Source organism: Vanessa atalanta, chromosome 29, assembly GCF_905147765.1.
Source record: "Vanessa atalanta chromosome 29, ilVanAtal1.2, whole genome shotgun sequence".
Taxonomy (NCBI): Eukaryota; Metazoa; Arthropoda; class Insecta; order Lepidoptera; family Nymphalidae; genus Vanessa; species Vanessa atalanta.
Window position 1 is genome coordinate 4,789,543 of NC_061899.1, and position 15,391 is coordinate 4,804,933.

The 15,391-nt window shown below is 40.0% G+C and overlaps 1 protein-coding gene across 7 annotated transcripts in view; it reads left to right on the forward strand.

Moving 5' to 3' along the window:
* The window catches only part of LOC125074978 (tau-tubulin kinase homolog Asator), a 76,321-nt gene extending 61,857 nt beyond the window's left edge, over positions 1–14,464 (forward strand). For 2 of the 7 annotated variants that reach the window (XM_047686474.1, XM_047686470.1), the window contains 20 exons: positions 546–743; positions 1,268–1,348; positions 1,696–1,833; positions 2,548–2,628; positions 4,232–4,319; positions 5,041–5,145; positions 5,512–5,580; positions 5,723–5,811; positions 6,041–6,142; positions 6,663–6,851; positions 7,578–7,725; positions 8,098–8,261; positions 8,385–8,505; positions 9,869–9,965; positions 10,474–10,551; positions 11,100–11,172; positions 11,445–11,583; positions 12,215–12,326; positions 12,628–12,848; positions 13,188–14,464. In XM_047686474.1, coding sequence (XP_047542430.1) covers positions 546–743; positions 1,268–1,348; positions 1,696–1,833; positions 2,548–2,628; positions 4,232–4,319; positions 5,041–5,145; positions 5,512–5,580; positions 5,723–5,811; positions 6,041–6,142; positions 6,663–6,851; positions 7,578–7,725; positions 8,098–8,261; positions 8,385–8,505; positions 9,869–9,965; positions 10,474–10,551; positions 11,100–11,172; positions 11,445–11,583; positions 12,215–12,326; positions 12,628–12,848; positions 13,188–13,207 — 2,313 coding nt within the window. In that variant the 3' untranslated portion in view covers positions 13,208–14,464. Of the gene's footprint in view, positions 1–545; positions 744–1,267; positions 1,349–1,695; positions 1,834–2,547; positions 2,629–4,231; positions 4,320–5,040; positions 5,146–5,511; positions 5,581–5,722; positions 5,812–6,040; positions 6,143–6,662; positions 6,852–7,577; positions 7,726–8,097; positions 8,262–8,384; positions 8,506–9,868; positions 9,966–10,473; positions 10,552–11,099; positions 11,173–11,444; positions 11,584–12,214; positions 12,327–12,627; positions 12,849–13,187 lie in introns of those variants that run through there. The other 5 variants (XM_047686472.1, XM_047686471.1, XM_047686473.1 and 2 more) reach the window with 5 other exon arrangements.
* The last annotated feature ends 927 nt before the right edge of the window (positions 14,465–15,391 follow it).

Genomic DNA, 15,391 nt, shown 5'->3' on the forward strand with positions numbered 1-15,391 from the left:
TACCTAAGCCTTTGCCAAACACTTAAAGGGGATAGGAGGGGGTTTTCTACATAATCCCCTCCTCCACCTCCACCACGGCCCTCTGTGTCCCAGATAATCAGGGGACTCGCAGTGACTGGGTTACTACGTAAAAGTACCCTCTTCGTCTTTTCGACGGGCGTTACGTCATATATTTCTTATGTTACCGTGACGAACTATACACGGGCCTCTCCGAAGATACGCCAAATCTATAGATTGTCATACTAGTGGCGTTTAGAAGTTGATGTGGTGTAACGCCATCTAGCGGTGAGTTACAACAAAATTGGTGGCTTAAAAACTTTCTCCAATAAAATATATGTATAAAATACAAACTTGTACCTATAACTTGATTGTAGGGTATTATGTAAACCCACCTGGGTAGGTACCATCCACTCATCACATATTCTACCACCACGCTGCAATACCTAGTATTGTTTCACAGAGTGAGTGGGCCAGTGAGTGATTACACTAACACAACGGATAACATACTAGATCCCGTAATTTGAATCCGTTAAATTATTTTACAGGTCGGTCTGATGAAAGAGAAATATGACCACCGTCTCCTGCTAAAGCACTTACCGTCGGAGCTGCGCCAGTTCTTAGAGCACGTCCAGCAGCTGGAGTACGCCGACACGCCGGACTACGCCATGCTGGCTTCTCTGCTGGAGAGGTGCTGCAAGCGACGTGGGATCCGGGAGACAGATCCTTACGACTGGGAGAAGGACGTTAGTACTGATATTACGTACAATTCGAGAATTCTTTCAGAATTCCTTCTATTCTGTATCACTAGAATTAATCGAATTCATGTTCTTTATTTCTTACGGAACAAAATACTCACACCTCATTGGTTGATGCGTGCGGCTAGAGACAAGCGATACGAATCCGGCGCGTAAGAAAGAAATGATTTTGCCAATGAAGGTCACGTACATTAACCAAGGGATATTTCCTTTTGGAGTTCGTTTTGTGGAATAGTATTTAATCATACATACATTGTTGTCATACATTTCATATGTGATGAAGTTACGATCCATTAAAGTCGTATAAAGACTTCGAAATTTACAAAAGGTTTTTTATTGGAACACTTTTGAGTTACAATTTGACATTTTTATTATGCTAAAGCAGAACGAATTGTTTTTTGAATACAATAACCGTATTTAGGCTAACTTTGCGCAAGGTTATGAACTAGTTATTGCCACCGGAAACCAGTTTCCCCAAACGCGTCCTAATGTTCGATGTGATCTCGTACCAGAGCGCGCCGGCCAGCCGCGCGCGGGCCGTGCTGGCGGCCGGCACCGACCACCAGCCCTCGCCCGACCACCAACCCGACAGGGTGAGTACCTGCCGCCGGCGTCACGGGTGACGATAGCGGTATCTACATAAATTAATGAACGGCATCAGAAAAAAAAAAAAATGAATGGCATATTTTTTAATGATAAAAGAACAAATTTATACAACTTAGAAGCCATAGACAAGTATTGGTTAATTGCAATCCAGTAATTCAGATTTGAATTTCGAACATGAGTGAACTAACTTAACAATACCAAAACAAACGCAAATATAACTTGTTACATGGTTAATATATTTAATTTATTCAACTTTTTTTGCTATCCATACTAAAAAAATAATTTATTACCGTTAACAGATCTAGTAAAGTATTATAAAATTTAACTCGTGTAGACCCGTCGACGCCTCGAGACCGAAGCTACGACGGCGGTTGCGACGGACACGCAGACAAACTTACAGAAGGAGAAGGCCGTGGAGAAGAGACCGCAGCCCGCCTCGCCGAGACACGTCCCGCACCACGTCAATGGATACGTACGTACATATCTTCTATGCGGTTGATCGTCGAGGGGTTCTTTCGTCTGGAGCGAATCTTGGGTGTACAATAAGATCATGCCTGATGAATTTCTGGAACTGAACCAATATTAAAAATTTCAACTCCATAGGATAATAAAGTGTTTTTCAGCTTGCAAGCTTGACTTAAACTAAACTAACGAAGAATGTTGCAAGGTAAATAAAACGTAGTTATGTTCGCCCGAGTAACATGAATCGTCTCATATCATGGGAAACATATTTGATGTGAACATAATGTATTACAAAAAAACTCAATTGATTGTAGCATGAGCAGTTCATTACATTAACATCCTTTAAATTTCCCACTGTTGGGCTAAGGCCTCCTCTTCCTTTGAGGTTTGGAGCATATTCCACCACGCTACTCCAATGCAACCCGCATTGGAGCTACACATGTGGCAGAATTTCGTTGAAATTAGACACGTGCAGGTTTCCTTCACCGCCTAGCACGAGATGAATTATAAACTTGAAAATTCAGTAGTGCTTGCCTGGGTTTGTACCCGAAATCACCGGTTAATGCACGCGCTCTAACTTTTAATTTTTTTTTTGTCATAAACACCAAATAATGTGTCATTGTATCGACCAGAAACATGAACCCGGTTCTCGAGATCTGTACAGGCTTTTAATAAATAAGGTTTTTGTGTTAGTGTAATTAAAAATCAATTTTTTATTTAACAGTCGAACACAGACAAACCCACAGTTGAGAAGGAAGTGGAAGTAAGAACGACGCCCGCTCCGTCACCAGACAGACACGCAAAGGTAAGAAATATTAATGACTAATAGGCTAGTTGACAAAATTTGGAAATTAGTTTAAAACTATAGCTTAGCATCTATTACACCCCAAAAATATACTATTTTAGGAAAAATAGGTTTTTTATGTTAGTATTTTGAGTTTTTAGGAATGAACTTGAAATTGACCGCGAAAAAGACCAAGATTGTCATGGCGTCTTGAATGACGTCACACCTCGCGAAACAGCCGTGTTTGTGTATGACAGTCAATTGTGTTTTTTAATAAATAATGAATTCCTCGTGTTATAAATACTGTATGGTGCCCCAATGTGAAAGTACAACGATAAAACCGCCAGACAAATTATTCATATACGTACCAAACAATAAATAAATACGAATAAAGTGGTTAAATGGCATGGAGGCAAGATGCTCTTACTTTGTCAACTAATTCCACAATTTATTTCAGTGAAGATCATTTCTATGTAAGTATTAAATACAACTTGATATATCTATTTATAAATGTATAGTAAAAGAAATGAATTTAGCAAATATAATATATCACACATAACCTATAAAATGTTAGGACTAGAATAGGATTTTATGATTTGTTTGAGTTAAAATATTATTTTCGTTTTATAAAATGTAATAATTCAAACTCTTCTTAGTTTTTTTAGTTGCCAAATGATATGACTAATTATACAGAGTATCATTTTATGGGTAAAGACACAAGTGCGCATGAAACCAGGTTGTATACCAACAAAGTTTGAATGCCAAGAAGATATATGTTGAAAAACAAAGTTTGTCAATAATCGCAGAGTGTTTGAAAGATCCAGAACCAAGTAGTACCCCCAGTTTAATGTTTATCTGCCATAATGATAGCAACAACGTAGCGTTCCGCGCTTGTTTCGCGAGGTGTGACGTCACGCGACTCTGATTGGTGTTTAATGTCACGTGATTAAATGCCTCATTTTGTCGATTTTATTTTCCAAAAATATTATTAATCTTTTATTATTTTTGTAGAAAAGTTGTTTTTTTATTTACTAATTATCATGGTTAATCATTAGAAACTCAAAGCCATCCGATTTATTATTAGTGGAAACAAGCCTATTGTCGCCCGCGGCCTCGCTCTCGTTTAAGGGGCTGGTTGTCACGTGTTAGGCAAAAAAAGTAGCTGATGTCTTTCCTTTGAGTTCAAGTTTGCTTCATTATTATTTTTTCTGGCTCACTCACCCTTCTAACTGGAACACAACAATACAGAGGTACTGTTATTTGGCGGTAGAATATCTGATGAGTGGGTGATACCTCCCAGGCGGGCTTGCACAAAGCACTACCACCAAATAATACCAAAGTATGCTTCATACCAAATTTCATCGAATTCGGTTCATTGGTTTGGCTGTGAAAGAGCGACAGACAGACAGAGTTACTTTCACGTTTATACTATTAGTATAGATTGATCTATCTGACTTCCATTTGGATGTATTCGTATTTAAGCTCTATTGCAATGGATTAAGATGCTAACAACCGAAGTTTTTTTTCATTTTTTTGTGGGCAAATATGTATTTTATTGAAAAAAATGTAACATGTATATAACAATGAGGATAAGTACGTGACGGCGTTACCGTGACTGTTTCAGGAGACCAGCACGTCCGCCGTGACCGGTCCGGCCAGCAGACCGGAGCGACAGAGCGTGCCGCCCTGCAAGCCGCGCGCGCCGCAACCCGGTACGAGCGCACGATATGCCAATACTACTTTCTTAGTGGAGTAGGGGTCTCGGTTTTAGGTGTAACATGTATGCCGCCCATTTCCTTGGATTCGTGGTTAACCTTGAAAGTACAACAGACGGCTCTTCGCTTTTATAATATTAGTACGGGTATGTTAAAATGTATTTAGTGTCGCTAAGGAGCAAGGTAAGTGGGAAAAAGACAATAAACGTGTTTTTTATTGTTTTAATATCGTATATTACGTGTTTTTTATCGTTAAATGTGATCAACTTTGATTCAGAACGCTGTCAGCTACTTTGATATCTTTCTGTTTGGTTTGAATTAAGGATTATACCAATACAGTTATACCATGTTGCGAGGAAGGTTTTCAGAATGGATGTGGATGAATATAGAGGTAGGGGACGACCGAAGAAACGATGGATGGATTGTGTGAAAGACGATATGGTTAGAAACAATGTTACTTGTGAGATGACGTCCGACAGAGAAGTATGGAAGAAGGAGACATGCTGCGCCGACCCCAAGTAAATTGGGATAAGGGCAGGAGGATGACAGTTATACATATGAATTTATTATTTGGAACGCTCAGTCCGATTTGTAATTGAATAAAGACGCATTCTGGTAAGAATTAGGAAGAATTATGGTAAGAATTGTTTTTAGAAATTCTAGACGGTAATGGCCTTTACGTTCGCTCGGCTAACATATACGGTCGCTCTGGTTGCAGCGGCGCACGCGGCGGGCGGGCCCACGCTGCTGCGCCTGCGCGTCGTGACGGCGCCCCCCACCTGCGTGCAGGAGCTGGCCGCGGCGCCCTCCGCGCCCTCCACTGGTAATAAATGATAAAAAATATCGAACGAAACCGAATAGGAATAAAATATATATTATTTAATTATAAAAGATGATAAAAGTCTGCCACGACATATGTTCATACAATAACTAGGTGGTAGGGCTTTGAGCAATCCCGTCGGGGTAGGTACCACCCAATCAAACCTCAATACTTAGTATCGTCGTGTTCCGGTTTGAATTGTGAAACCATTGCGCCAGTACGACTAGTGCGAGGGACATGACATTTTAGTTCCCAAGGTGAGATTCTTATTTCTTACGATACAATTGATCTTTCATCAGGTGGCCCATTTGTCAGTCCATCTATCTGTACGTAAGAAATAAACTAACTAAGATCGTTTTATTTCCTCAGCCGATGCGAGCAGCCCACGAATCGTCGCAGACGTGGACAGCATGCACTCCGACACGCACTTCAAGAGAGGTCATTTTGCAAAGTTTTTTATTTAAATACGATTTGCTTTTACGTTGTTAGCACAAACTTATTAAGTATCCGTTTATTTAGCATCAAGTTGTAATATCAGTATTAATACAAGTATTTGAACTTCTATAACTGTCGTTTCCAGGCGCTCGTCGCAATGCACGTGCGCGTGCCGACCAGAGCTACACGCAGTTCGCGGTCATGGACGACGAGAACGTGTCGGCGTTGCAGCAGGTAGGCCAGGGGTGGGGGCGTCTAAGGGCTGATCGTAAAGCTTCGTTCTGTTTCATATTTATTTCTCAAGTATAATGCTTTTCAAGCTCGAATAACTAAGTTTCCGTCTTACGACAGAGACCAAAGATCTATATGTGTATGTGTTAGAATGAGAAAGTGACTGAAATGAAATTCCTAGATATTCAGTTAAGAGGAAATTTTTGATATGAGTATTATATTCTTGTTAAAGGTGACGAAAGGTGGCGCTCTAACACTAGTTTCGCTGTGGAAGTCTCAGTTCGACGACTCTGAAGAGACCACAGATAACGAATGGAAGCAGGAACAGTTACAGGTGATTAAAAATAACTTATTTCGTTCGCCGATTGGGCCAACAAAAAAAAAGGTTGACAAACTGTGGCGAAAAACTACTGAACAGTTCTGTCTTTGCCTCCCGGCATCGCTTGGGTGCAATTTTATTAATAAATAAAGAAGATGATATGATATATACTCTATTCCAACCATAAGAGGAGAAAAGCCAAATAAACAACATTTGACAGCAAATTGACGCGATTGGTCGAGAGCTTGATTAGTCTGTGGTATTCGATGAATGAATGGCGTTTTAAACGTCGACGAAACTGTTATCGGTATTATGGAAGTAAAATTAAAAGTGTAAATAAGTAGTTAAGTGTAATAGTGTTGTATCATAAATATAATTTATACCTTAGCACAACGGAATAATGTAGCTTTTTAAAAAAATTTTTGAATTTCACCAACAGTTTCAGCGATTACCCTCTACATACAAACAAACAAATTTTACCGCTTTATGATATTAGCAACTTCTACTTTCGTATTGAATTCCACGTGGTCCTCAGTCGCCGGAGCACCGCAACACGCGCGCCACGTCGGCCGTGTCGAGCTGCTCCAACGCGCCGCGCACGCAGCTGCCGCTCACGCACACGCAGCTCACGCAGCACACGCAGCAGACGCAGCTCACGCAGCCCACGCAGCCCACGCAGCCCACTCCGCCGCGCGTGTCGCCGCAGATCAATGTACCCAACGAGGTGACTCGGTCATTACTAAAGTTTTTTTGAAATTATAACTTCTTATGGACGATCAAACGCTTCGTTACGTAACGCGTTACGGCGCCAGTCTGGCTTCCCTTTCTCTTACGCATGCGGCAGCGGTGGGCAGGCTCCTCCTCTCTCACTCAAACCCACAGCGCTAGCCGTATTTCCGAAAGAGGCTTTTTTTTTCAAGTTATCACTTCTTTCGGCTGTCCCGACGCACACGTATTTTTTAAAGCTCCAATTTCCGAGGTCCTAGTTTTAAACCTCAGTTGAGCCAATAATGTGTTTTTGAGTTATTCGATTATCAATAGAATGGATACTCTTCTGCTTTGGAAAGCACCTACAGCAGGGGGTTAGTTTGTGAATGTAACTACAAGTACAATTGACAAGTAATCATCAATCAACATCTTAGCTCACAATGTTAATGGCGGATTGGTGTGAGCTAAGGCGTAATTAATATTTGTAACAGCTCCAATGTCTGGCCGGTGGTGACCACATACTAAGTGAAGCAAGTGGGGTATTCACTCATTCGCCTATCTAAAAATGTTTGTATTTCCGTTGGTCAGTTGGACAGCATCCGTTATGACATGTTACAGAAATCGGGTTTGAACCAATAACCTTGAGATCTATTACAAAATTGCCACAATACCAATGAGACAGATAAACGTAAATAACGACAATTAATATATTACTAATCTAATAATAGCTATTTACCAATAGATAGAAAAACCGGAAAAGACTGAAAAACCGGAAATAGCGGAGAAGCCTCCTGTGAAGAGCACAAAGTGTTGCTTGCACAGCGCAGGCATCGACGCCTTCCCCAGACTGCAGCCGGCGCTGCCTAGGAGTTGGACACTGCCAGCGATAGGTGAGTTCACATGTAACTGATATATATAACTAACAAAAGTGAGATTTATATGTTATGTTCGACGTCGTACTGTCTCTTTCGCACACTATTCACTTCTCAGTTGCTTTCATTACGGTCAACAAAAAAGTTCTTAAAGATAAGAAGATATATTTCACTGTATTATAACATTAAACTTATAAACAAACTCTTAGGGAGTCTTTTGGCAGGTAATTTCACGTCTGAGTTATTTTTGAAGTGACATTAGCGTTTTGACAATCAGTTAACGAGTGTAATGGGAGGCTTATATTGACGGTTTGAGAAACCCCAGCATTACATGTCACAAAACGTCTGGCAAGCGAGGCGATCTTGTTATACGCCACTCCCGCCCCGCAGGCAGCCGCGTGCGGCAGCTGCGGCCGCCGCTGCTGCAGCAGGCGTCGTTCGACGACGGCTCGGGCGGCGCGCTGCGGTACCGCCTCGACGTCATGCGCGGCGTGGCGGCGCGCGACCCCCCCCTCGACGGGCCCGCCCCGCGGCCCCGCGCCGGCAGTCTGCCCGTGAGTACCGGCGCCAGCGGTGGCGCTCCCAGTTCTGTCTGATTTCTGAAAGGTCGCATCCCATTCCATTTCGCGCGAGGAGTATACTGATTCAGAAAATAATTAATAAGTCACGTTTTCCAGAGTTTGTCCCGTTCGTCGAGCTCGTCGCAGCCGCCGGCGAAGCCCCCTCCCGAGACGACGGTCTCCAGCCGTCTCGAGATCCGCGTGCGCCCGCCTGACAGCACCTCGCCCATGCACTCCGGTAATACACCGACACACGTACATCTCTCACACATAAAACCGTTGCACACACAACGCGCACACGTATAGACCGAACACATTCAATCGACACACATAAGCCCACATACAAAATGCCTAATAATACACGTACAATACACGTACCACCCGCACTTATACTGTCAGCCCACAAGATGCGAACACGCAAGTACAGACTGACATTCAAAAACTAAATCCAAAAATGAATAATAACAAATAAATATCGAATCAAACCAACTAAGACTGCATTCACATCTATTACATATATTATACACATTATCCCATAACAAACAGCGAATTATTTTAAACGCAAACTAATTACATATTTATACAAACACACACACACACACACATAGACACGTCAATATTAATTTATATATACGTATATAAGTGTAAGTATGATGAATAACTAATGTAAGTAAATTACGTTTAATATGTCCAATTAAGAATAGAGTTTTGTATAATTATTTTAACTTTGCCTATCAACAACTGAATTTATTTCTTAAAAAATCATAAACAATTTTTTATAGATTATTTTAGATTTAGATTATTATTTAGGTTAGTGTATTGTACAATAAACTTCCTATTGGAGCTTCTTTTAATACATAATATAAAAATTGTATATACTAAACATTGTTTAGAAAAAGATTTAGTAATAAGTCTCTAACCAAGATTCTACCGATAAGAACTTATCGGTAGAATCTGCATTCGGAACCCGTTGTAGCTTTTCTTATTCCATATCGATCTATTCACTCACGAAGGCTCCACGTTAAAAATATTTTTTAATAAAATAAATTAACGAATATAAATTAATTTGCATTATTTTGCCGTCGTTACTCTAAGTCTCACGCACACTAAGGCAGAAGCGCGAGCGTCACTCATTCGCACGCCGATAACAACTTAACGTAAAGAGTGCGCTTTCGTGACTCAATAGATCTATAACATGTCTTCAAAGTGCTTAATGGAGTATTTTTTTATTTTAATATTATTGTGCAAACATGTACCTTATGTAAAGGAACGTATATAGAAAAAAATATATAAAAAAATCAAGCTTAACGCCGTGTATATTCAAATGGCCGAAGGAGTAAAGATTAAAAAAAAACCTAAGATTATATATTCTATGTCATTAGCTCATTAGCAATACAACACTATTCCACTAAACTATTTATGCCCACGTAAATTTATCTTACAAAATTCCGTACATAATGAATACCATAATCTCAGATCTCGACCAATGATATCACGTCAATTCAAGGTCATTAATGATTATCTATGTTAACTCCTCCTGCCATTGAAACAGACTGTAGTTTACAAGTGAATCAATTAATAATAATATTTGTTATCAATAGTCAAAATCCATTCCGTGGTGAGTGGGGGCGAAGTCCGACTTAACCATGACGAGGCGTCCGTCTACTACGACGCTACTGAACACCAGCGCGACAAACGGTATTTATAAACACCTCGTTAAATCTATTATAGAATTACTAGCTATACGCCCCGGCTTCACGCACATACAATAATATGCATATATTATACATAAAATCATGAATCAGTCTGTTTATTGATTGGGAAGTGACTTTGTTTTATAACATGTAGTAGCATTAGCAGCCCGTAAATGTCCCACTGCTGGGATAAAGGCCTCCTCTCCCTTTGAGGAGAAGGTTTGGAGCATATTCCACCACGCTGCTCCAATGCGGGATGGCGGAATACACATGTGGCAGAATTTCGTTGAAATTAGACACATGCAGGTTTCCTGACGATGTTTTCCTTCACCGCCGAGCACGAGATGAATTATAAACACAAATTAAGCACATGAAAGGTCAGTGGTGCCTGCCTGGGTTTGAACCCGAAATCATCGGTTAAGATGCACGCGTTCTAACCACTGGGCCATCTCGGCTCTTAATTAATCAAATATAAATAAATAAAACTCCATGAATATCATTACATTTATCAGCAGGTCCTCTACGAGGAGTGGTGAAAAGAGCCAAAGTCCAGCTGTGGAGAGAACGCGCCTAGACGCAATACCTGATAGGTAACTAAGCCATACTTTGACTTAACAGCCCCATATTATGACGTAACGGCTTGCTTGTTGTTCTGGCTTGAAGGGCGAGTGAGCCAGTGTAACTACAGTCACAATGGACTATTTCTTGCGGTGCCTATCTCTATAGACGAGAGTCACCATCAGGGGGCCATTTTCTTACAATAATTTCCTACACCAAGCACGGGATGGATATAAACACAAATTTAGCTTTTAATTGGTGGTAAGGGTCAGTGCACACCACACAGCCAGCCAGACAGATATCCGATGAGTAGGTACCACCCACTTATCAGATTTCTACCGTCAAACAGTAATACTTAGTTTTATTGTGTTCCAATTTCAACAGTGAGTGAGCCAGTGGAAAACAGGCACAAGGGACATAACATCTTAGTTCCCAAGTTCGTTGGCACATTGGGGATGTAAGGGATGAGTGTAAAAGAGTAACGACTGAGTTGCTTGCCGGTTATTCTGGGTGGAATCTACATTCCGAATTATTTTTTTAATAAGATAGAATATATTAATTATTGTAATATTATGAATAGTGTTTCTTTCAGAAATACGTCTGTCGTTCGTCGCGAGAACCCGAGTGGCGACGGAACACACAGCTTGAGAGATGTAAGTTCTTAATCATTTTTTTTATCCATGTTAAAGAATCGGTCCGTAGTTGTGGCACTACTGGACAAATACCTCCGCATTAAAAGATCTCAAGCATACTCCAACAAACTCAAGGATAGTTCGGATCGAATACATGCGACTGTATTGACATTCACCGAAACTAGCATCTTCATCCAAGTTCACGAACCCAGTGAGGCTGGGCAGTGCCTAACCGACCGAGATACCTCGAGTATGTTAACGTTCTCACCGTAACCCGCCGCCCCCGGCCGCAGCGCTCGTCGGGCAGCGGGTCGCGCATCCCCGTGGCCAGCGCGCGCGGCGAGCCGGCGGCGGGCGCCGAGCACCGCCTCGCCAAGTGCGCGTCCTGGAGCGGCGACGCGCCCGACCCCGCGCACGCCGACCTCACGCCCGGTCAGCCCGCCGACTCACTCGCACTCTCTCCCCTCCCGCGTCCCCACGCAACTCTCACATTCATACAACTTACTTGACTAATTAATTGTCGCTCGCAAAATATAATAATACTCGCACTTGACTAACTCTACACTAACCATTGACTTTACTTTTCGACTGACTTATACTACTCCTTCAACTCTTTCGCACTCACATGTAACTCACACAACCTATATTGCAGCCTCATTCATACAACTATCTACATACACGACTGTCGTACTCAAGTCTCAACTCACTCGCACTCTATCAATTCACTTAACTTGCTAGACTATGATTAAAACGAACCATTGTACCAATAATTTAATAACTACTATGAATCACGATGTATATAAAACAATATCTTAAGACAATGATTGCGCGATTTAAAGAACTATTAACGCCATCTATTGACAACTAAATAAACTAATTGTTATATTAACATAAATATGAACCTTTAATTGTATTCTTACGAACATTCTAAGTTAATACGCCTCATGCTTATAATTAATTCGTACTTATTGTACTTAGTAACACTGACACTCGGCTAACTCATATTCCAGTAAAGTATTAACTACATCTAATTATTAAGTCTAATAAAATATTATTATTGCAGCGTTACGGCGACGGAGACAGAACGCCAATGACAAATACGCAATAGACCCTGCCCGAGAACTAAACTTGCGATTCGCGAGACCTCGGCACCGTCACCAGCCACCGCATAACAAGTGAGTATCGTTCGTATGTCACGTCAAATGTTCGTATACAACGGAAACACTCAGAGCTCGTACAAATTAAAACGCAATCATTTGTTAATTCTAATATAAGGGCTCAACTCTAAAGGGTTAGATGAAAAATTGAAATGATAAAAAAATAATAAAAGATTTTTTTTACTGCAACGAAAAGGTTATATATATTTAGGACAATACATGTGGTTTTCATTTTAAAAATATAACTACCAAAAGTTAAATTATCAAAAGTTAGTGATTTTGATTTCGGTCAGTGTTTAACCAGCACTCGTGCCCGCAGCGCCACGAGCCGCTGCCGCAGCGCGGCGGGCGGCGCGCCGGGCGGCGCGTCGGGCGCGTCGTCGTCGTCGTCGGGCTCCCCGCCGCCCGCGCCGCCCGCGCCGCCCGCGCCCGCCGCGCCCGCGCCGCCCGCGCACAACGCGGCTCGCGCGCGCCGCTTCCGCCCCGCCGCCCGCGACCCCGCGCACGACGACCTGCCGCCGCCCGTCTACGGCGCCGTCGGTGAGCTCGCCGTTTTACATATACGTCATCGCCCCTAACTTTAACTGAGTAACAAAAAATATTGTCCATTCCTTTCGGTCGGGTATTACTTGCAATACCTGGAGAGTTTTATTCAGCGAATAAGAAATATATCGCCACTCACAATGACTTAATAGTAAGCTCGTCCATCCTTAAGAATAATTCTATGCGATAAATTCCTTCAAAATAAACCTTATCGCTTGATATCGCTTAAAATCACTGATAACCCCTCCCATAGACTCTAGAACTCCCCACCGACATGACCCACGACGGCACCGATACCGACATTATTCAGTGTAAACAATTCATTTAAACTTTCAGGTTCTGCCCACCGACTGTGACGCCACGACGATGAGTCCACCGGGACGAAAGATAATTGAACATCACATAGACAGGGTGGAATAACTGTAATGTGAAAATGAAGGATAAACTAGTCATAATACCACTCATTAACCTAACATAAATTAATTAATGATCAATGGGTTGATAACCCATTAATCGCTTAACGGAAGCTTCGTTAAAAATTTTAGTGAACCTTTTCATATATAAAATCGTCTAAAGAGTACAAAATCAATATTAGAATTAAAACATTGTTGACAGAGAGTATTTCGCTTAGTTAACGTATCAATGGGTTTCAATTGCATCGTAGCTGTCAATCCCATTAACCGGTTAAACATTATTGGTTTTGAATATAAGTTAGGTTAATAAGTGAAAATTTAATTCAGGGCGCGGTGTTATCTAAACGATTTTAAACCTTACCGTGTTGTTATTATAGATCATTGTTCTGAATAAATAATATACTCAAATAAATAACGATTTACACGAACAAAAAAGAAAAACGGGAATAATAATAATCATATTCATAAGAAACGTCATACGAAATCGCTTGAGTTACATCAGAATCGTTTCAGCAAAATATCGATCACATTCGTTATTACTGACATGAAATATTTATTTTTATATAAAAATTCTCTTGTAAAAAGTATCCTCTTCGTACTATCGCTTGCCATTTCAAGTAGATTTGACGGGACGTAGACTATTTTTTACCTTATTGCGTGTGTAATAAGGTCGTTAATAGTGTTATATGATAATTTAACAGATATAGAGAAATACTGGATGCGTTACTTTGTGCGTACTTTAAATTTAACGTCGAATAAGATATGCACTGAAAAAAAAAATATAAAACTAAAATTTTAAAAATTCTAAGTGTTCGTGGCGTTCCAATAAAATAATATATTTAAATATTTAGAGAAATGAATGAGTTTTTAGACGTATTTCATGGCTGCTCCCGTAGTGCTTCATAAGTCTTGCCAATAAAGCTCTGTCACATTGAAAACTTCATCAAAATCGGTCCGCTAGTTACGTTTGCAACGATAAAATATAAATGTCGACGGCAAAAATATCATCAGAAAATGAATAAAAATAATATATGCTATAAGAAAAGTCGAAAAACGTTAAAAAAAATTAATGATATCGCTTCCAGTATTTCTCTATATTTGTGTTGAAATTTTCAATTTTAAGTAAAGTTAAGGGAATTAAATATAAATATTTAAAAAAAAAAAGTTTAGATCTCGTAGATAGGACTTGCCTTTAAAGCTGGTAGATGCTGGATTGAACGTTAAAAAAAATCTATTTAAAAAAAAAATCGAAAAATTTATCGTTCAATTTTTTCCCTGTCAATGCAAAAGTGCACAGAAATATACTAGCATGACAAAAGATGGCTTCAAACTTATTCATGAGAGCTTGAAAATGAATCATGAACGATAAGCTTCAGTCCTGACCTTAAAGCGATATCGTAGGAGTATAAGCTTTACTCCACTTAGTGTAAAGCATAACTTAGGCGGGCTAAGTTATTAATAAGTCTAAGTACGCTTACATTGCTATTATTGCAAAAGGTCGTAAGTCAAAATTTCAGTGCTCCAGTAAAAAATCGTATCATATCTTTCAACTGTTTCTATCGTAACCAACGACTTTATGCATTAAGAGTAACAATAAATATTAAATATGCGTGTGTGTGAGCAATTATGGCATAATGTAATTTGCCTTTGCCATGAAAAAAAAATAATGACGTTCGGTGTCAAGCCTTTGTCTTACAGAAGCAAAAATAATTGTCACTTTTGCACTGACACTTAAATCCAAGCTAGTGAAGGATTGTGGAAAATTAAAAAAAAAAAACATCTTTTTTAAAATACAGGGACGTACGAATGATAGTCAAGCGAATATTTTAAAGACTTATTTACGCTCACTATATCGTTTTTAAAATTTCTTTTTAAGATGTCTATGTTCTTTCAATTTATATATCTCAAACGAAATTTATTTAATATAATTAAATGTATAATTATCGTTTTTGTATTATACTTGTGTATATTTTAAGGTGCGCGATTGTTTTTTTTTTTTTTAATTGTGGTGCCTTCGGCGTTTCGTAAATTATTACTACACGCTGTATAACGCCTATTGTAAATACAAATATTTTAACGTTGTCGAAGTGTTTTTTTTTTTTTAATTTATTTCAATGTACGAGTTAT